Genomic DNA, 23,454 nt, shown 5'->3' on the forward strand with positions numbered 1-23,454 from the left:
TTGTCATCAAATTATTAAAAATATGTATAAGTAATATACGTATACTATTAATTGTATATTTAATTGTATAATATGTCTTTTGTTTGCAAACAATGTGATTCAAATTTTACCTAAAAATATAATTTGAGCCGACAAAAATCGACTCACCACCAAAAAAAATAAAAATGTTGAAATAAATTCGTATGTATTTGAGTTATAACTTCTAGTTTATTTTTTTTTCTTCATATAAATTGATTTGTTTTAAATTTGTAGGAATGCAATGAATGTAGGTAATCGAAAGTTTAACCGCAAAGATATTTTAATACGTCATATAGAACTAGCCTAATATAGTGCAAACGTGATTCTTTTGTAAGTTAATAAGAACTCAATTAAAAATTATATGTGCAGGCACATTTACGGCGTTGCAATGAACTTCCTCAGCCAAAAACCCGACAACAAATGTAGACAAACAACAAAAACAAAAAGTGCACACAGACGTAGTATATAGACAAAGATGACATGCAAAGATAATGAACCGATGGATTATGCAATATAAAAAGACGAGAAAAATCAAATACACCATGATGGTGGTAATAATAATTAATTAAAAAATGTTTATTTAATTTATATTTTCCAATTTTTTTTTAAATATTCTATTACACAACAGAAAAATATTATAAGAAATTACAGCAGATAAAATCACGAGAACAACTACAACAGTTAAATAAAAAACTGGTTGCACCCATCCATGTTTCCATTGCTAATTCAAAAATTGAAACTGTGCCTTTGAAAAAAAAAATAAGTTGGAAATGGGTAAAACAAAAAAAGAATTTTTGACGTAAGTCTACATTGAATTTTAATTCCAATACATTAATTTGGTACTACTAAATTTTTTTTTTATTACAGGTGTCAGAAGTCAATAAACAAGGCATATAAAGAAAACTAAATTTTCTTATTTAAGATTATACTATATGTACTGTTACTTTATTACGTACAATATATTATTGTATATAAAAAAATATTTTTACGGGAACTATACAAAACTTCCTATAAAACAAACCCCATTAAAAGCGATATGAGTGTCCCATACACGATTTCGAGATAATAAATGGTTAACCTATAGCTTAATATAACAAAATTACTACCTATAAAATAAGTATTTTTATCAACATTTCAAAAATTAAAAATACATTGCAACGGGATACGTGTACTTTTGGTCCAACAGCCCTCCTACCCCTCGAGATGGCCATGTTTGTAGTTAATTTATTAATGCATATGCACAGATTTAGAAGATTAGATTACAAAAATGAAAAAAAAAATGAACATTATTAAATAAGGGCCACAATGGGTATTGGGTAAGCATACGTAAGTTCCATAAAAAAAAATAATCTTCTCACTTTATTCAGACTTAGGATTGCGGACAACTTAAACGCAGTTTGTGTTTAAAAATAAATAAATTAGTTTAAAAAAAAGTCGAATCCAATTTATATTTAAATCCAGTCCATGTAATATTAAATTTATAATGCATAGTCCAATTAATATTATTATAGGTAAATAAATTGAATTAGATTTTTTTAATGCAATTCAGGAACAAACAAAATTTAAGTTCAAATTTTTTAATTTTATTTTTTGTATGGGAACATTGTAGAACGTACGGGTTTATATTTTTTGTGAGAGAATTTACATATTGTAACCGTTTGCCTGCTATGTTTCGTATGAGAAATTACTAAGCCAGTGTAAGTATTAGGTATACTCTAAAAACTAAAAAGTAATATTTAATTGGGATTGTTTTTTGTACGGAATGTTATGTCCACAGAATGGTATAATTTGGGAATAGTAGGTATTATACAGAAATAGTATTTTATTAAAATTGTATTTACTGGAATCATATAAACCAGTATGTTATACAACAGTAAAATACATTTTGAGAACCATAACTATTAGGAATAGTATTAATTAGGACATAAAAAATCGAGATCAATATTACACAGGACCGTATTTTTCGGAACTGTAATAAATAGGAATCTTATTTTAAGAGATTAGTATTGATCGGGACAATATTACTTACACGGGACCGTATTTTTCGGGACAGATGTCAAATCAGTTAAATGTTCGTTATCTAGTCATCGGGAAAAAAATGCTTATTGTAATCTTATACCTACATATAAAATCAAAATGCCACTTAGTCATTGATCGCTGTAACTCAATAACTACACAACGTACGAACTTGAAATTTGGAATAGAGATTGTACTAATATTTTCACCGTGAAATAAGAAAGGATTTGCCAAAATTCGCATTTTAAAGAGGTGCTCAAACAGGGACATTGAAGTTTACATTGGAAATTTTATTTTTATTTATTAATAGTTCCCATTGGTTACAGTCAACAGTAGATATTATTTGTGTTTATTTATTTTTGTTTTCCATTGGTTTTTTGGGCAGATCAAGTACAAGCTTGCATCAAATCGAATTATTGAAAATTGCCTACCAAGGTGATTGGTAAAAGAGTTGCGCTTTGTCCGCGATCTGACGTAGTCGGATTGCCTATCAGGGTGGCTGAGTTGCACTTACCGCAGGCTGCAGCATGTGCGTGTTACACCCAAAAGTAGTTGAACAATCATAATTTTTTTAAGATTTGCGTTTTTTTACGGGCAATGAAGTACTATAAAACTTAATTTACCATTAATACCGCTAGAAACATTTCAATACGTTTTCATTAACCGTTTTTTATATTCACTTGCTGATCACATTAAACGATAAAATTTAAATAAAAAAATTATATATAACATCGTCCGAAAACAAAATAAACAACCAATCACGGGTGAAGCTGTGACGGGTCAGCTAGTCATAGATAAATACAACTAGATAGCCGTCTTTATACCTACTAGAGTTGTGACCAATGTTGAAGTCAGCCGCCATTTATAGAGTAGGCAGTATTTAAATTTATTTTACATTTATTCATATACATAGGTATACACTTAATACTTATGTATACATAGATATAACTGATATAAGATATATACTGTGATATTATGTTATTGTACTAACATAATAATATATCAGCTTATATACATTCTATGGTTTTATAATTATTGCAACAATTGCATTAATTACATCAATGTCAATTTGTTAGGAAAATGTAAAATACCAGTTTTCCAACAATTGTTTATATTTTTCTTGTACTTTAGAATATTATAATACCAGTATGGGTACTTCATATAATCTCTGGTCTTATCTTAATAGCATGTGAACCAAGATCTATAGCTTAATTTTTAGTATGTGCTTGTACTTTTACATTACGTAAAGCAGGGACGGACTGGGAATCCAAATTGGCCCCGGAGAAACAGAAAATTCGGCCTAATTTTGGGCTAGTAATAAACTATTTATAAGTTATTGGCCCAAGTTTATTCAAGCAGTCCAATTTTTTGACGGGCCCGGGCGGGGAAAGTTCACCCGGTAAACCCTAGCCAGTCCGTCCCTGTGAAAAGCTAAATATTAAATGTAAAAGTCTCCCAAAATTATTCAATTTTTTTCTAAAATACTAATAAACCACGGTTCAGATTTTAGATGGTTACCACTTAAAATATCAGAAAACAATAATAATTGAAGTTATGTAAACTTTAAAATGAGTACTTTCCTATTCACCTGATAGAATATTTGCGTTAAGCATGCAGAACTCATCTTAATACCTATGTTGTTATATTTACTCAGACATACAAATTGATAATGGTGGTTAGAAAAGGTGATAACAAATACAAAAAAAAAACATCATTGTAATAACAATATATTCATTACTCAGCTCAGAATATAAAATATCAAATTTATTTTACAAGTTAGATTAGGTCTATAAAATGCTTAGGTACATGAACTGATGTAAGGCGCAACTATTACCTATAAATTTAATCTGTAGACTGTATTCCATATAAATGTAACTACTATGTAAGCAATGACGATCTTGCTACTATTCGAACGGGTATAGAAACTTAATGCCTATGATTTTAAATGAAGTTGCTTATATGTTGCAATGACTTAGACCATAGTTTTTTTTCTTGATATACAGCTTACTGACTCTTTTCCATTTTATTGTACACTACTACTTAGGAATACATATTTAAGTATAAAGCAAAGTATTGTTGAGAAAAAAACTATTATTTACTGTTATGAGTATACCAACTGAATATAAGCTGTATTTCTTTAACTTGAATGCAATAGTTGATTTAAATTATACAAAACACTTTTTATTAAACATTCAGAAAAAAAACTAACATTGATAAAATAAATATATGTTTTATCTTAAGTTAATCATCTGTGTGTATTATTACAACCAATAATAAAACTATTATAAAATGTGGTGGCCTATTAACAACTAAACACACAGACGTCAATGTAACTTCTTGACAATGTTTCCGTGGACCAAGTGTTGATGTCTGGTTGTACACTTCAATAGTATAAACAAATTCTTCAGATTTCTTTGTTTCTCCGTCAATCAAATACATTAAACAATCTGATTCGACTACTCCTATTAAAAAATTGTATTCAAAATTAATATTTTTTTACAGAGATTAATAATTAAAAACAATTATTATTATTAAATTTACCAGGTATGTATCGAGAAATATACAGGCCTCAATACTGTTAAGAAATGTTGATCCATCACAAACACTGATACCATACATAACAACTTCCAAAATTCTATATAAACACCTTCATGACATACAGACTGTTCTTCAACTAGGTAGTTTATGTGTGGAATCATAACGTTCGACAGACATCAAATGTTTTAATAATCCTCTTATTTATAAAATTAAATGTTTTACAAATTTAAAGAAAAAAAAAAAATATTTATTTACCTCTTATAAACGATAATCAAGTATGCCCACACGCAAATCACTTCTGTAGTCATACTAGCTATCCATTTTTGAATAGTGACATCAAAAACCTCTACACCGAATCGTATTTGGAATGGCAAAATGCTGAACTGACTTCTGTAAAAGAAATTGTAAAGCTTCTAATACAAAATCGATATTAATAAACAAAATATATTAATTCATAGTGAAGGAATATTTAAAAAAATATTAACATTTACATTTAGAATTTTTTTCAGAAGTGTTTCTTGAACCACGTTATTTACTATACATCGAGTGTTGATACTGATAGTGGCAAACGTCATTAATACTGGCAATACATTTTTCTCCAATTAAAACATGGATTACCCATTTAATAACACATTCAAAGGCCTACAACAATAAATAAATATCATTAAAATAAAATATAACAAAATATACCTAATTGAAGCAGTTGTTTGAGAAACCCTACTTGTCTAACCATTGCGTATTGTAATTATAATGATCCCCATTACACCCATTCACTTATTTATGTTATTTTATACTTCTACACTTTAAGGTGTAACTATAAAATAACATATACAATTATGGTTATTGATGAATGCTTCAGAACTTGAGAGAACACCGTACAATTATGATGTAAATTGGCAAATGATTTTATAGAAAGATAATTTGAAGTATTCGTTTGTGTTAGTAAAATCTTTGCACATATACCACTTGTATAGTCCAACTATTAGCGATCTGCAGCCGGTTACAAAACCTTGAGAAGGTACTAATAATTAATTTAAATAATTTTGATAGGAGTCTATAACAATTCAAATAATTATTTATACCTGTAAATTTTCATTGGCGACCATAGTTTTGCCAGTATAAATATATAATCTAAAAATATAAGTAAAACGGTAGAATCTAACTTATAATAAATACAAAAATATGGACTGGCTGCTACTAAAACATTAATTTCAGTCCTAATAATATTGATTCACGCTCAGTTATCAATCCAATAAAGCATGTATCTTCATTTCTAAAAACAAAAATAATATTATTATGTTACTAAAATTTAATTTACAAGCAAATAAAATCACTTTCAACGTACTTATGTAGATCGTGAGTCTTCAAGTAGCCGTCTAACAGAGTGTGGGTGTATTGAGAATATAACATTTATTCGTTCAGATCCATTGGTTTCTAAAAAATTAAAAATGATAATTCATTACTTTTTTAACATTATAAATTTATAAATAAGTAAATTTTACTTTAAAAAAAGTAACTTAAATACCTAATGTATATTCAATTAAAACTAAATTTAGCATAAGAAAATAAATTATGAATATCGTTGATATAGTTTGTAGAAAGCCCTTGGGTAGATTATTTGACAATTGTAAAATAGAATTTAAAAAAAAAAACTTTTAAACATATTAATTCAACACAAAATAAATTCCAAAAATAATAAACTTAAGAATATAACTAATGTATAGAAATAGTTAGGTATTTGTTTTATTTACATTATATTGTTATTTTCCTTACCTATTTGTTTTTATTATGACAATTTTAACTTTATACAACATTGGTATTATTTACATTACATATTAAAGGTAATATTTCTTGTTAAAATCTCATTAAATAATAATAAAAAAAAAAAAAAAAAATATTTTTTAGGTACCTAAATTAGATAATTTATTTATGTTTTTAATTTGGTTGCTTATTTATACACCTAATGTATTTATTTTCATACATAAATAACATTATTATATTTTAATTTTAAACAGACAGTAATATTCAATACATTTTAACAAAGTTGTTAAAAAATTAATTAGGTGCAAGTATAATAATATCATATTTATATATCAATAACAAAGGTTTGTTTTGTTATAGACTTAGAACAACATAGAAGTGACATTCAGAACCTGATCACGTTCTTGTTAACCTATGATCTGATGTCTAAACGACTGAAGAATATGGAAACCAACCGGTGCACCATACTGAGTTTATACATTTGTTTACTTAAGTTACGGAAACATTTACTATTCTCGTGTTATTATAGTTATAGTGTTAAAGTCACTTGATTTGCCCAATTTAGACAGTGTCCTAATCCTAGTTTATATGCAACTAATTTATTCCGACTCCAGTTTATAGGTACTTTTAATAAACAAATTGTTTGAATAAAAAAATACACATTTTGTTTTTCTTTAATATACAAAATAAAATACAAGTAAAAAATACTTACTTAAAGTATCTCAATAATTGACGGTGTTAATTACTGACCAGGTTATGGTGAACAAAAAAGCAACAGCACTATTTATTTCTAAGGTAACTGAATTAAATTAATTTTAAAAAAAACAAGAAGTGTAGTGAGTATAGTACAAAAATACTTTAACAAACAGAATTTATAATCAGACAATGAATATTGATAATTTTATAATGTTATCACAAACGTAAAACTGCAGCCAATGAGAGCTCGCGATGTTAATTTACAGTATGTGCCTTGTATACTACCGTAGGTAACTTCCATAAACTTATTGGTTTATAGGTGTATGATAACTTCGTAGCCGGCCATTTTCAGTTTGGCGCCATTTCTGTGTTGTACAAACTTGTCCCCCGAAGTTGATAATTTTTATATGAATGGGCTGCCGAGTGATACACCGGGCGCCAGATTTACTATTACAATTAGAAAGGTTCAAAAATATTTAGATTTGTAAATGATTTAAATAATTTTGTTTTTTTTTTTCTAAAATGTAAATAATAGTTTTGTAATTTCTTATGGATATTGACTAACTAACATTTCTAGTCATAAACACATTTTATTTTACTTGAATAATAAATATATATTAATTAATAGTATGGTAATAATTTAAATCATATTATACATAATCATAAAAATTTCTATGCGCAAATGTTATTTCTAACAAAATCTATGGGAAAACACCAAATGCTTATTTTAACAATAGCGTATACGCGAACGTCCCACGTCAAATGATACCCAATACTTGAATTAGGAATTATGACTTATGAATATAGGAATTCAACACAACGATTTAAAAACTACGTTCCGAATCTACAGTAACAGTTATATGAATAACAACAAAATAGCAAAATCGTTACATGAGAAATTGAGTGAATATCAAATGTTGTAAAAATATGAATTTCAAGCGCTCATAAAAATTTAATTTAACTTTCTTGTAGACATTTTTTTTTTGATAAAGGTTGACAAACTTATGGATAGTTTTGTATTACATTTTCAAATCTTAGATTTAAAAAGAAAAATTTTTATGAATTCTCAACTCAAAATAATTTGCTAATGTTCGTGATTTTTCCGTATTTTGTCAATATTTGAACTTTAAATACTTATAAATGAAAACTGTGACTAAGGATTTTTAATTTTTTTCATCTGCCTTTGAAAAAATAACCTAGGAGCCTTCTATTAAATTGTCAAGCTTTTTTACTCAACAGATAAAATTTAATTGATATTTATTGATAAAAAAACAAAAAAATGGAAATTGACAATATCCGTAAACAGCTCAAAATAAGTCGAAATATTTGGAAAATGTTATGTTGTACAGGAAATGCAATTATAATCATTCAGTCAAAATTTCATGTCCCTAAGGTCATTTGTTTTAGAGTTGCACCAAAAACCAAAATCGATTATCTCGAAAACAGATTTTGCGTAAAAATTCCCGTTTTTCCTTAATTTTTCTTTTGTTTTTCACGTCACTTTTGAAAACTACTGGGAAATTTTTATTTTTGACCCCTCAAAGTACCAACTGGATTCACTTTCCTATCAGAAAAGTTACTGTTGAAGAAAATCCAAGCACTTTTACTTTCCTAAAAGGTTAGGTGACAAACACAAAAATAAAAAAAAAAACACACATCATTTTAAAATCAATACATTCATCGTTCCACTCAGAATCTAAAATAAGAAAATTTAGGTTTCTTCATATGCTCTGTTTAATGACTCCTGACACCTCTAATACAAAAAAAATTTAGTAGTACCAAATTAATGTATTGGAATTAAAATTCAATGTAGACCTACGTCAAAAATTCTCTTTTGTGTTTTCATTTTACCCATTTCCAACTTATTTTTTTTTTCAAAGGCACGGTTTCAATTTTTGAAGTAGCAATGGAAACATGGATGGGTGCAACCAGTTTTTTATTTAACTGTTGTAGTTGTTCTCGTGATTTTATCTGCTGTAATTTCTTATAATATTTTTCTGTTGTGTAATAGAATATTTAAAAAAAAATTGGAAAATATAAATTAAATAAACATTTTTTAATTAATTATTATTACCACCATGTATTTGATTTTTCTCGTCTTTACTTATTGTCTCCATCGGTTCATTATTTTTGCATGTCATCTTTGTCTATATACTACGTCTGTGTGCACTTTTTGTTTTTGTTGTTTGTCTACATTTGCTGTCGGGTTTTTGGCTGAGAAAGTTCATTGCAACGCCGTGAATGTGCCTGCACATATAATTTTTAATTGAATTCTACTTAAATTACAAAAGAAACACGTTTGCACTTATGTTGAATTTCTATATGACGTATTAAAATATCTTTGCGGTTAAACTTTCGATTACCTTCATTCATTGCATTCCTACAAATTTAAAACAAATCAATTTATATGAAGAAAAAAAAATAAACTAGAAGTTATAACTCAAATACATACGAATTTATTTCAACGTCTTTATTTTTTTTGGTGGTGAGTCGATTTATGTCGGCTCAAATTATATTTTTAGGTAAAATTTGAATCACAGTGTTTGCAAACAAAATACATATTATACAATTTAATATACAATTAATAATATACGTATATTACTTATACATATTTTTAATAATTTGATGACAATTATATACTCGTAACAAAATAATATATATCTGCAGTCAGTGTTGGGCAAATTATAATCTGATTAATGATTAACGTTACATTTTATAATCGTTAATCACTATAAAATTTTTTTATTTTTTTTTTTATTTTTGTGTCTGTCATCACCTTTTAGGACAGTAAAAGTGCTTGGATTTTCTTCAATAGTAACTTTTCTGATAGGAAAGTGAATCTAGTTGGTACTTTGGGGGGGTCAAAAGTAAAAATTTCCCAGTAGTTTTCACAAGCGACGTGAAAAACAAAAGATAAATTAAGGAAAAACGGGAATTTTTACGCAAAATCTGTTTTTGAGAAAATCGATTTTGGTTTTTGGTGTAACTCTAAAACAAATGACCGTAGGGACATGAAATTTTGACTGAATGTTTATATTAGCATTTTCTATACACCATAAAATTTACAAAATATTTTGACTCTTTTTGAGCTGTTTACGGCCATTGTCAGTTTTCAATTTTTTTAGTTTTTTTTTCTATAAATATCAATAAAATTTTATCTGTTGAGTAAAAAAGCTTGAAAATTTAATAGAAGGCTCCTAGGTTATTGTTTCAAAGGCAGATGAAAAAAATTAAAAATCCTTAGTTACAGTTTTTAATTATAAGCATTTAAAGTTCAAATTTTGACAAAATACGGAAAAATCACTAAAAATAGCAAATTATTTTGATGAGAATTCATAATGATGTCTAGAAGAAACTTAAATTAAATTTTTATGAGCGTCTGAAATTTATATTTTTACAACATTTGATATTTACTCGATTTCTCATGTAACAATTTTCTTATTTTATTGTAATTAAAAAACGAATGACTGTAGATACTTGAAAATTTCACTGAATGTTTATATTAGCATTTTCTATACACCATAAAATGTTGAAAATAGTTTGACTCTTTTTGAGCTGTTTACGGACATTGTCAGTTTTCAATTTTTTTAGTTTTTTTCTATAAATATCAATAAATTTTTATTTGTTGGGTAAAAAAGCGTGAAAATTTAATATAAGGCTCCTGATATATCGTTCTAATAGCAGTTGAAAAATATTAAAAATACATAGTCATAATTTTTTTTTATAAGCATTTAAAGTTCAAATGTTAACAACATTTATCAAATTTCTAATTTATTAATTATTTTGTAGTTAAAAATTTATAAATTTATAACTTTTATGGCTAAGGATTGAGAATTTAAAACAAGGCTCCACGTAAATAGGTTATATACAAATTACTTTATTAGTTTATTCACAATAATATCATATTTGATGATACTTGGTAAAATCATAGGCTGACTGACCGTTTTCGCTCAGAATCGTTTTTCTTATACAATGATATTATATCATTGAATTCAAATTTAACACCATCCATTACAGTGACCCACTTGTAACCTACCGTACAGCAGAGTGACAGCCACTTATCCACCTTTTTATTCTTCATAATCTTTATAATTTTTATAATTATTGTATTTTATATCTAATTTAGGAATAAAAAAAAGGTGGGTAAGTGGATGTCACTCTGCTGTATAGTAGATTACAAGTGGGTCACTGTAATGAATGGTATTAAATTCAATGATTTAACTTTTTTAACTACAAAATAATTATTAAATTTTAATTTTGATAAATTTTGTCAAAATGCGAACATTAAATGCTTAAAAAAAATTGTGTCTATGTATTTTTAATATTTTTCAATTGCTATTGTAACAATATATTAGGAGCCTTGTATTCAATTTTTACGCTTTTTTTCTCATTAATTACAATTTTATTGATGTTTATAGAAAAAAAAATGTCCGTAAACAGATCAAAAAGAGTCAAAATTGTACGGTGTGTAGAAAATGCTAATATAAACATTCAGTAAACTATTTTTTTTTTTAAATTCTATTTTACAATTATCACATAATCTACCCAAGGGCTTACTTCAATCTATATCAATCATATTCATAATTTCTTTTCTCATGCCAAATTTAGTTTTAATTAAATATACATTAGGTATGTAAGTTACTTTTTTTTAAAGTAAAATTTACTTATTTATAAATTTATAATGTTTAAAAAGTAATGAATTATAATTTTTTTATTTTTTTAGAAACCCAAGGATCTGAATGAATAAATGTTATATTCTCAATTCACCCTCACTCTGTTAGACAACTACTTGAAGACTCACAATCTAGGTAAGTATATTGAAAGTGATTTTATTTGCTTGTAAAATAAATATTAGTAACATAATAATATTATTTTTGGTTTTAGAAATGAAGATTCATCATAGGTTATAAAAAAATATAATAATAAGAAACTTTATTAACCTTTTATTGTATATTACCTATATTTTATAATTGCATAGGTAAAAGTGAAATATTTTAATTATCTATGGCCTTCCCCTTCTATCTACATCTGTTTATATTATTTATATAACAAAATTACTATTTAATACCAAAGAATAAATAATAGAATATTTATTATACACATATCCCAACGAGTAGTAGCAAGATTGTCATTGCTTACATAGTAGCTACATTTATATGGAATACAGTCTATATTAATTGCAATTAATAACATTCATTTTTAAATTTTTGAAACCAAAAGATCGCCGATATTGTCGTAACATTTTTATGATAATTAATAATAAAATAAAATGTAATAAAATCTTTTTATTTATTTAGTTATTTAATTATCTTGATTACAGTTATAATAATAACATTTACTTTAAAATTTTCGAATTCAAAAGATCGTCGATATAATATATAGTCATGATAACCTTTCACAAATTCAGAATTCCGAAGAAAAGACGTAATTGTCTAAATATATGAGAAAAAATTTAATAGTTGTGAAGTATGTAAAAACATATATTTATGACAAAATATGTAAAAATATGTAAAATCAAATATAGCTCGTTTTATCAAAAATCTTGTAAAACAAATTTATCACTTGCTGAAATTAGTTTAGTATGTCGCAGAGAAAATATGTATTTACATATAAATCCGAGCCCTAGTCATCACCTTTGGGGACAGAAAAAATGTTTCAACTATCTTCCGGCACTTCTGGCAAAAAGTGAATCTAGTTCGTACCTACTTTGGGGGCGGGAAGGGGTCAAAGTTCCCAATAGTTTACAAAGCGTCAGAAAAACATACAAAAATTAAGGAAAAGCTGCTAACCCAAAACAAATGTTACTCTAAAAAAAAATAACCGAATATAGATGACATTTTCATTGAATGTTTATATTAGCAATTGCTATGCACCATATGATTTTCGAAATATTGCGACACTTTTTGAGCTATTTATTTTCAAGGAATATTTTGAGTTTTACTAGAACCACCACTGCATAAGTGAAAAAAAATTATTTAAAAAATTAAATTTCATAACGAATGCAAATGAGAAATGTTATTGGATAAATAATTCGATGGGCTGTCTCCCAGGTTCTGCTTTGTAATATTATAAATAAATAACTAAAAAGGTGGGTAAGTGGATGTCGCTCTGCTGTACAGTAGGTTACAAGTGGGTCACTGTAATGGATGGTGTTAAATTTGAATTCAATGATATAATAATATCATTGTAAAAGAAAAACGATTCTGAGCGAAAACGGTCAGTCAGCCTATGATATTACCAAGTATATTTGATGATATTATTGTGAATAAATTAATTTATATATAACTTATTATTTACGTGGAACCTAAGAGCCTTGTTTTCAATTTTCAATTCTTAGCTATAAAAGTTGAACATTTTAAAAATTTTTAACTACAAAATAATTATTAAATTATAAGTTTTGAACTTTAAATGCTTATAAAAAAAAATTGTGCCTATGTATTTTTAATATTATTCAACTGCTATCAGGAGCCTTATATTACATTTTCACGCTCTTTTACCCAACAAATAAAATTTTATTGATATTTATAGAAAAAAAAACTAAAAAAATTGAAAACTGACAATGTCTGTAAAAAGAGTCAAATTATTTTCAAAATTTTATCATGTATAGAAAATGCTAATACAAACATTCAGTGAAATTTTCAAGTATCTACAGTCTTACGTTTTTTAATTACAACAAAATAAGAAAATTGTTACATGAGATATCGAGTGAATATCAAATGTTGTATAAATATGAATTTCAAACGCTCATAAAAATTTAATTTTACTTTCTTGTAGACATTTTTTTTTTGATAAAGGTAGACAAACTTACAGATAATCTTGTATTATCTTGTATAATCTTAGATTTGAAAAGAAAAATTTTAATGAATTCTCAACTCAAAATAATTTGCTAATTTTCGTGATTTTTCCGTATTTTGTCAAGATTCGAACTTTAAATGCTTATAAATAAAAACTGTGACTAAGGATTTTTAATTTTTTTATTCTGCCTTGAAACAATAACCTAGGATCCTTCTATTATATTTTCAAGCTTTTTCCCAGCAGATAAAATGTTATTGATATTTATAGAAAAAAAAAACTATAAAAAAAAATGGAAACTGAAAATGTCTGTAAATAGCTCAAAATAAGTTAAAATATTTGGAAAATGGTTTGGTGTATAGAAAATGCTAATATAAACATTCAGTCAAAATTCCATGTACCTACGGTCATTTGTTTTAAAGTTGCGCCAAAAACCAAAATCGATTTTCTCGAAAACAGATTTTGCGTAAAAATTCCCGTTTTTTCCTTAATTTTTGTTTTGTTTTTCACGTCACGTTTGAAAACTACTAAGAAATTATAAACTAAATCTCTTTAAACCAAACAAGTTTATTTAATCTATACATGACATAATAATAATATAAATTATAATAATGACTGCAATACATATTACATAATCCATTAGTATAAAATGGACGCCTATAAAATTCCGGAAAAAATAACGGCAGGACAGTAATAATTTGGGAACTCAAATTCCGGACCGTAAAATTAACAGAAATTAATATGTGTAGAACACAAACCGAATTGAAATCTAAGTTTACTGGACATAATCTTGAGAGAAAATAATATGACGGAACGGAAATTAATTGGAATTAGGTATCGATGAACGTAATAAAACGTCCGGAAACCAAAATTCAGCGATACCAATAAAATCACCGGAATTATGAAATAACAGAACGTTATGTAACCATATTATTAAATTGAAAGAATTATAAATATATTGAAAACGAAATTCTGGAACGTAAAATCCACGGAATTAATATATTTTGACTGTAATTTCTTTGGAACTTAAAACTGATAAACAAAATAAAATCGGAAAACTAAATTCTGAAATTTAATAGAACACAAAGTGAATTGAAATTTTATATTATGGAACGTAATAGGGTCAAACGTAAATTTACCGGAATTAAATAACAATTATCGTAAAACGCCCGAAATGTAAACTTCCAAAAAAAATGTATGATGATAGTAAAATTTTTGATCAGATATACTATAATGATGTAATAGTCTTTTAGATTCTGAGCGAAGCGATGAATGTATTGATTCTACAATGATGTGTGTTTTTTTTTTATTTTTTTTTTTTATTTTTTTTTTTTATTTTTGTGTCTGTCATCACCTTTTAGGACAGTAAAAGTGCTTGGATTTTCTTCAATAGTAACTTTTCTGATAGGAAAGTGAATCTAGTTGGTACTTTGGGGCGTCAAAAGTAAAAATTTCCCAGTAGTTTTCACAAGTGACGTGAAAAACAAAAGAAAAATTAAGGAAAAAACGGGAATTTTTACGCAAAATCTGTTTTTGAGAAAATCGATTTTGTTTTTGGTGTAACTCTAAAACAAATGACCGTAGGGACATGACATTTTGACTGAATGTTTATATTAGCATTTTCTATACACCATAAAATTTACAAAATATTTTGACTCTTTTTGAGCTGTTTACGGACATTGTCAGTTTTCAATTTTTTTAGTTTTTTTTCTATAAATTTCAATAAATTTTTATTTGTTGGGTAAAAAAGCGTGAAAATTTAATATAAGGCTCCTGATATATCGTTCTAATAGCAGTTGAAAAATATTAAAAATACATAGGCACAATTTTTTTTTATAAGCATTTAAAGTTCAAATTTTGACAACATTTATCAAATTTATAATTTATAAATTATTTTGTAGTTAAAAATTTATAAATTTTTAACTTTTATGGCTAAGGATTGAAAATTTAAAACAAGGCTCCACGTAAATAGGTTATATATAAATTACTTTATTCACAATAATATCATCAAATATACTTGGTAAAATCACTAAAATCATAGGCTGACTGACCGTTTTCGCTCAGAATCGTTTTTCTTATACAATGATATTATATCATTGAATTCAAATTTAACACCATCCATTACAGTGACCCACTTGTAACCTACTGTACAGCAGAGCGACATCCACTTATCCACCTTTTTTTTCCGTGATACTGAAGTTGAAAATCGAAGCATTATTTCGACTAGCTATCGTGTAGGTACACACTACACAAACACAAATGAAAAAACACATTGTAAAATCAATATATTTATCGCTCCGCTTAGAATTTAAAATATGAACACATGTAAAATGTAAAATGTTTATTATGTTCAAATAAATGGAGTATTGAGTCCATGCGTCTATATATTATTATAAATTCATATAAAATGGTCAGAAAATGTATCGTAAAATTGACATAAAGAATAAAAATAAATTAAATAATAATGTAATAATGTAATAAATAATAACATGTAAGTATTAAACTAGTACTCATACTTACAAACATTACTATACAATTATTCTAAATTAGGTGTCCCACCCGGTGTTGCCCGTGTGAAAAATTTGTTTTTTTGTTATAAATTTAATTTATTAGCTGATTAACTTGGACTTCGCAGTGCAGGTTTTTGTGTTATAACTTTTTTTTCTTCATTATTTATATATTACATGTATATATTGCCTTTACAGCATTATTATTACTACTATAATAATTATTATTTATTAGACCACCTTGATTTGTTAAAAAATTTCGTTTCTATTGTCATAGGTGCAAATAGGGGGGGGGGGGGTGCTTAGACCCCCCCCCCCCCCAAACTAATGATTTCACTATATTTATTTAAAAGTATCATAAGAGTATCAAGTAAAGACCTGATCTACAGCCCCTCCAAATTTCAAACACTATTTACGCCAATGCCTATTGTGTATATTTTGTACTCTTTTAAAAAGTTATAATGTCTTGTGACGTCGTTGTAACATTATTATGTTATGACATTGATTATATAAATAATAGTAGGTATTTATACTTTCTGTAAAGTCCGAACAAGAAATGACGTTTTAAATGTTTACAATAATTATTTGGGGAAATCCTTTTTTATTGCACCCCTACGTTGTGGTACTATTGGTACAAAGGTACCATAATAATTTAAAGTCTCCAACTATCATAGTTTAGTATAGTTTACTCAATTTAGGCTCTACGCGTTAATCAATCGATCTAAAAAACACTTTCAGTTTAGGTTTTTCTCGAATATTCCAATTTTCTGATTTTTCTTTCCGTAAAATCTTTATTCGGACTTTTATGAACATTAAAAAAAAAATTAGCCAGTCCAGTCGTTCTGAAGTGATACGATAACCAATGGACAGCATTTTATTAAATATAAATATGATTAATATAATATCTGGTATCATTAAATTGTCAACATAATATTAGCATAAAACAATATATTAGGCATGCGCATAATTTATATTATATTATATTATATTTTAATTTATAATACATCAGGTACTCTTGCTATCATTAGTCGGGTGGTATTTAATGTTAAAACCATAGAACAATAGATATATTATATTCAATAGATCTATTTTGTCATGATTATTAAAACAACGGGTTTTTTCATGTGAGGGCGTGCGCGTGCGGCACTGCGGCCTTTCTGTTCAGTACCTAATAATAATAATAATAATAGATTCGTCTCCGAATATAAGATTAAAATTTTAGTTTGACAACAAACAAAAAGATTGTGATTGAATAATTATTATTTTTAATTTTTAATAACAGCAAATTAGGATTATTTTACCTGTAACATATATTCAATTAATCGTTTTCCATAACCTTGACGCTGTTTAGACTCATAGATGTAAAAATCCAACATACAATAAACCAAGGTTTCAGAACAGGTATCTTGTTTGTTGTAAATGAACAACTTTTTCCATCCCATCTTCAAAAATCCAATAACAGCAAAATTACTACACAAATACATTAAAGTCAATCATACTGAAATATTAGAGCTTAATTTAAATATAAAGTAACCCTGACAATCATATATAACAAAAAATTATCTTACGCCGGTGTATTTTGTTCGGTCATCATGTAAATAACATGATCAGAATTAATAAGCTTTTCTGCACTGGTAATCGGAGTCTCTAAATGTTGAGCAATGGCTGAACTTTTTCCAATCTCGTCAATTATCAATCGTAAATTGTTCCTCAATCTGTCAAAACATAAGTTTATAATATATAATATTAAATATACACATTCGCAAAGAGTGGTGTGGCGTTGTCAAGCAATTTACGTGACAAAGTGATAATTTTAGGTTCTGAACGGACTATCGAGCAATGAATGTTTATAGTTTATTGTGTACACAATTTATAGTACCTAGAAAAAAACAACTTTAATGGTGGTTTTTGGTAGTGAATTTGATCTAATTTGTACTTTTGAGAGATCAAAATTAAAATTTTCAGTATTTTATAAATTATCTATATAGAATCTTCTTTACAGAATACATAAGGTACGAAAGAAAAAGATTATCGCCCGACCCTCTGGGCTGTGTTGAGAAGTTTCACAAAAATGTATCTTTGTTTGTAATTTCAAAATATTATTCGAGAAGAAACTTTTAACGTATACTATTAAATTGTATACACACAATGACATTTACCAATTACCAAAGCAATATTGTCAACAATTAATTCAACCTACCGTAATTCAGTAATTGTAATATAAATTACCTACTAAAATAGCAATATTAATATTTTAATGTGTTTTTTATTATTTATTGTGTCTGTAATCACCTTCTAGGACAGTAAAAATGTCTCGATTTTCTTCAACGGTATCTTTTCTGATAGAAAAATGGATCTAGTTGGTATTTGGGGGGGGGGGGGGGTCAAAAGTAAAATTTTCCCAGTAGTTTTCAAAAGCGCCGTGATAAACAAAAGAAAAATTAAGGAAAAACGGGAATTTTTACGTAAAATTGGTTTTTGACAAAATCGATTTTGGTTTTTGGTGTAACTCTTAAACAAATGATCGTAGACATATGAAATGTTGACTGAATGTTTATATTAAAATTTTCTGTACACCACAACATTTTCAAAATATTTGGTATGAACTATTTACGTACATTTTCAGTTTCCAATTTTTTTTCTATAAAAATGTTATTGTATTCGTTGGGTCAAAAAACTTGAAAATTTAATACAAGGCTCCTAGAGCGAATAATTATTTTGGTACTTAATACCAAATTTAAAGGTAAGAACTAAGAATATTATTTAGGTTTTATCTGAGCGTAAAACTTGCCATGTTAGTAAGACAGAGACAATATATACGACCGTTCCATAGTGTGCATAATAAATCCACGATTTACCGAGAGTACTAAATAGTTATTTAACTCCTGTTTACTTCGAGAGTAGCTATACTATATCTATTTGGCGACTGTTTCTGATTATAGCTAATGGACTACCCGACTACGGTTGGTTATTAGAAATCGTTTTTGCATTCGTCGAAATATTATTCCGGAACATCATACTCACTCGTGGTTGTTCTCGTATCCAATGGCTGTTAACGTGTTGTCGATCTTCAGCACCTGGCCAACGTGGTTGTTGCTGTCGATTTTAAACTGCATGGCCATTGTTCGACGATATTTCCGGAAAAAATTCTGTACTCCGGTCAAACAACGTTAAAAAAAACGATAATGGCGTCTTCGGATTACTGTACTGTAAGTCGGGAACAGTTGTGCACTGGTGCCGGTCGTCGAGAGATTTCGACGTTGACCTAGGACAATATAATATTTTATTAATATTAATATTGTTGCTCGGGTGAGTCAGTGGTGTCGGGTAGTGGCAGCGGACCTTGGACCTTTGGTAAACAGTAAACACGGCGCACAGCGTTCCCGTGGCGACGTCGGCAGGGCGCAGGCTGTAAAACGACCGAAAATATAAACAAACTCCCGAACGAGACCGGCTCGGAATAATAATTATACCAACACAATAATTCAATATTTGTTGTTTGTTCGTCTTGTTTTGCCTTTGTTGTTCCTGTTGGCTGTTGCCGTTGTAACTTGTTGTTACTTGTTGCGCGTACCGTGTGCAGACATGCTTTGACGCTTTGTCTTTTATCGTCATTCGCACTCGCCGAATCAATTTTGGCTTTTGCCACTACGGCAGCCATTTTTGCATAGTGCATGTGCAGTGTGTAAACGCTGTATAGGATTTAGACTTTTGAAGATTGCATACGTATTGGTACAGAATTTTCTGGGATTCGAAAAAACCCCAAAAAACATAATAATGTCATTGACTGCACTGACAATTAATGTCATTTTTTGATATTTCTAGTTCATCTCAGTGGCGTCATTTCAGTATTTGAGCGAGGGGGGGCAAAATTTTTGACCAACCCAAAATAAAACTGAAAAAAAAAACATCTCACTAATTACATTACGCACTTCTTACAATTACATTTTTATTTCAATACAAATAGCCTTCTTACGTAATTTTATACTTACTATAATTACCCATATTGGAGAGATAACAATAACTAAATAATATTAATACATATTATGTAGAGGGATACTCAAATAATATATTACCTATTAGCTACTATATAAAGGCCCAAAACTAGCCCATACCCGGCCTGACGGCGGTCCGCTAATGACAAGGGGAGGGGGGGGGGGTGCAAATGCACACCCTACCCCCCACCCAAATAAAGCCACTGGTTCGTCTACATAATATTATATAGGTAGCGGTGGTGTACTATTGCCAGCGAAATATTAGTGTATTAGTACAATTTATTATATCGTAAAAAACGGCGCAAGTATGCAAAACTCTACGTATAAAAACCGAGGGTTTTCCGGGCTTGTTCGTCGGGGGATTTTTTTTCCGATTACCATAAAACCACGTGAAAATCAAAATTAACAATATTATCACAAAACCTATGAACAATATGCATGTTAAATCTTTACAGAATATGCAGAAATATAATTATCTATCTATAAATGTACCTATGTCCTGTAAGGCTATAAATAAAGTGTCAACCAATTTATTAAATACAGATCGTGGTTTACACGAAAAATTACATCAGATTGTTATTTATTAATTATCACCTAAAGGTGTATACGATATTAATGTATAATAATATAATAATATGTATTGGGTAATGGGTATACATAATAGATGTTCGTTTGGTGCAGTTTGCTAATATTGTAATCATTTTACATTAATTATATGTATATTAATATTTTAATTTATATGAATTATGCTACTTACTGCCTCTTACTTACTGGTTACTGTCTACTCACTACCCCAGTAAGTTACTGGAATCGGACAATCGAATCATGTCAGCGAAAAACATGTACATGTACATAATATTATACATAAATACGTTAACGATTGTTTTAAATAATACACTGCGATATTATTATCATAAATATATGTGAAATGCAATACTTATATATAAGCATTTTCTTTTCATGACAAAACATAAAACTATACATATTGTGTTCGAAACAATGATGGACATGTCGCAAGTAGCATCACTTATAAAAATTTGATCGTGAAGGTAAACCATGTCATATTATTAATCATTATATATTATAGATGATGTATTAGTGTAGATTTTTGACATATTGCTTACATAAAATATGTGAAACGGGCATAGATACTTATACAGTTATAAATGTGCAACTGTTTGAGGGTAGGTATTGGAACAAGCAGTGTTTGATTAATTAACCCAGAAAATATAATTTGAAGTGGTGGTGGATATAAATATATAATATTCTTATTATAATCATTAGTTAGCATTCATTAATGAATGTACAGATTTAAATGTACAAAAAAAAATAGTGTTTTAGCTAGAAGTTTGAATGTATTATTTTTTTCTGGATTTCAGTCAAAACTTAAACTGATACCTTTTGGGCACATAGCCGCAATGTCAGTTTTTGACTTGAAGGGGCTTTACATATTTAAATGAAACATATCCGTGGGGGAAAGAACGTTAACAGAAATTATGATAACAAATAAAACATTAGTTGAATAGTGTGAAAATAATAGCTATGCCGTATGACAAATAAACACAAACCTGACATGGATATAGGTATATTAGTTTTCTGTTATATTTTTAAAAAAATAAGTTGAGAACATTTTGCATTTTTAAAATTTTTAAGTACATGCTGTGTTTTGGGGTTTTTGAGCAAACCTACCTGTTAGGTAAGGTTAGGTAGTAATTGCGGCATAACGCTTTTTGAAAAAAAATTACAAAAATTATACCGATATCTACTCGTATATCCGCATTTTTATAATTATAACGCACTTATAATACGATTTGCATATCAAAATGTATTTGGCTTTACCTACGATATTATTTTTAAAAAACCTGGTAGTTAAGTGTCGGCAGTCACTCAGTATAGGCCACATAACATCCCCACATGTGGCCAAGGAAGAATCTCATACCTCAATCACGGAACACCCATTACGGTCAACTGGCAATGACATGTATTTCACTGTGTTTCATTAGATGCTATTCTCATATTAAAATAAAAGTGGTTTGTAAAGTCTAATACAATATAATATTAATTTGTGTCTCCTCAAACATTTTTGAATATTATGCGTTTTTCGTGTGTTATTCATGAAATTTTGATATTGTCTTGTAGTGTTGTAAAAAAATTGATTTTTAGTTTTTATAAACAAAGCTAATGTTAAGTGTTAACTGCCTATTTTTTCAAACAGAATTTAATTTATCTTTATTAGTTAGAATTCAGAATAGGTCAATAATGTCGTGTGATATAGGTACCTACTGATATATATTATTTGTATTAAATATCAAAATATTTAATATATCACTAGAGGAAATGGTATTTAGGTTTCCCGATAATTTTTTTTCATATATTATAATAATATGCTCTGTTGTGCGGCGACTAACAACAATAAATTATTAGTCCTTAAACTTTAAACTTTAAAGTATAATTAAATAATATATTACGACATAATATTATGTAGGTAGCCCAAAGGTAAAATTTCAGTTTTTGACTTGGAGGGGCTTTACATATTTAAATGAAACAGACCCGTGGGGAGAGGGCTCTGCCACCACACTCCCTGTTCAAATACCTTTAAATTATATTACTTAATGTAATATTATATAGGTAACACAATATATTATTTATCATTTTTTTTCTCTTCCACTTTCTTAAATTTAATATATTATAATACATCTACGATCTACCTATTACTAAAATGAAAAATATTTGTATTAAAAAAATTACAACATTTAGGTATATACTATTTTATAATATACCTATATATTAAAATTGTAAGCGTAGATTCTAAATATCAAGTTTATAAGAAAAAAACACTACTATCGAGTATTCTAGATAAATTTAAATGTTATCAAAAATGTATTGTAATTAATGCAGTAAAACTCGCTTAAGACACTCTTTAAGGAACCAGCTCTCTAGAGCGTCTTAAGCGGGAAAGTCTCGTATTCGGGAATCGAACAAAACATTAAGTAATTGAAATATAATCGAGTTTATTTTATAACTCCTAATATAAGATAATCAATAAGTACACGTAAACGAGTGAAATTTCTATTTTTATTTTCACACAACTATACTAAGATAAAAAATTTATCATAATCTACTGAACAAAA

The 23,454-nt window shown here is 27.7% G+C and overlaps 1 protein-coding gene and 1 long non-coding RNA gene across 4 annotated transcripts; both read right to left on the minus strand.

The window, feature by feature from the left end:
- Positions 1 to 3,837: 3,837 nt before the first annotated feature.
- Positions 3,838 to 7,185, minus strand: LOC132936743 (uncharacterized). Of its 3 annotated transcripts, XR_009663537.1 has the most exons (8): positions 7,046 to 7,185; positions 5,918 to 6,006; positions 5,655 to 5,845; positions 5,303 to 5,581; positions 5,064 to 5,214; positions 4,828 to 4,962; positions 4,576 to 4,708; positions 3,838 to 4,496 (listed from the first exon to the last, which is right to left on the minus strand). It is a non-coding gene; the product is annotated as an uncharacterized LOC132936743 (long non-coding RNA). The 3 variants fall into 3 exon arrangements; XR_009663536.1 differs by lacking the exon at positions 5,303 to 5,581; XR_009663538.1 differs by lacking the exon at positions 5,303 to 5,581 and having other exon boundaries at positions 4,828 to 4,985.
- A 2,034-nt stretch (positions 7,186 to 9,219) lies between these two features.
- LOC132937893 (alpha-tubulin N-acetyltransferase 1-like) lies at positions 9,220 to 19,705 on the minus strand. The gene is made up of 4 exons (XM_061004485.1): positions 19,353 to 19,705; positions 17,897 to 18,043; positions 17,630 to 17,798; positions 9,220 to 9,276 (listed from the first exon to the last, which is right to left on the minus strand). The coding sequence occupies exons 1-4, from the start codon at positions 19,448 to 19,450 to the stop codon at positions 9,220 to 9,222; spliced, it is 471 nt and encodes a 156-aa protein (XP_060860468.1). The 5' UTR covers positions 19,451 to 19,705.
- Positions 19,706 to 23,454: the final 3,749 nt, after the last annotated feature.

This window comes from Metopolophium dirhodum, chromosome 1 (assembly GCF_019925205.1).
Source record: "Metopolophium dirhodum isolate CAU chromosome 1, ASM1992520v1, whole genome shotgun sequence".
Lineage (NCBI taxonomy): Eukaryota > Metazoa > Arthropoda > Insecta > Hemiptera > Aphididae > Metopolophium > Metopolophium dirhodum.

What these genes read in the sequence shown, in the direction of transcription:
- LOC132937893 (XM_061004485.1), bottom strand. Translation starts at nt 19,450, where the DNA reads ATGGCCATGCAGTTTAAAATCGACAGCAACAACCACGTTGGCCAGGTG. An exon ending in GGATACGAGAACAACCACGA is followed by an intron (nt 18,044 to 19,352) that starts GTGAGTATGATG and finishes ATGTTTTGACAG; the next exon opens with ATTGAGGAACAATTTACGAT. An exon ending in TAATTGAATATATGTTACAG is followed by an intron (nt 9,277 to 17,629) that starts GTAAAATAATCC and finishes TTATATGTGCAG; the next exon opens with GCACATTCACGGCGTTGCAA.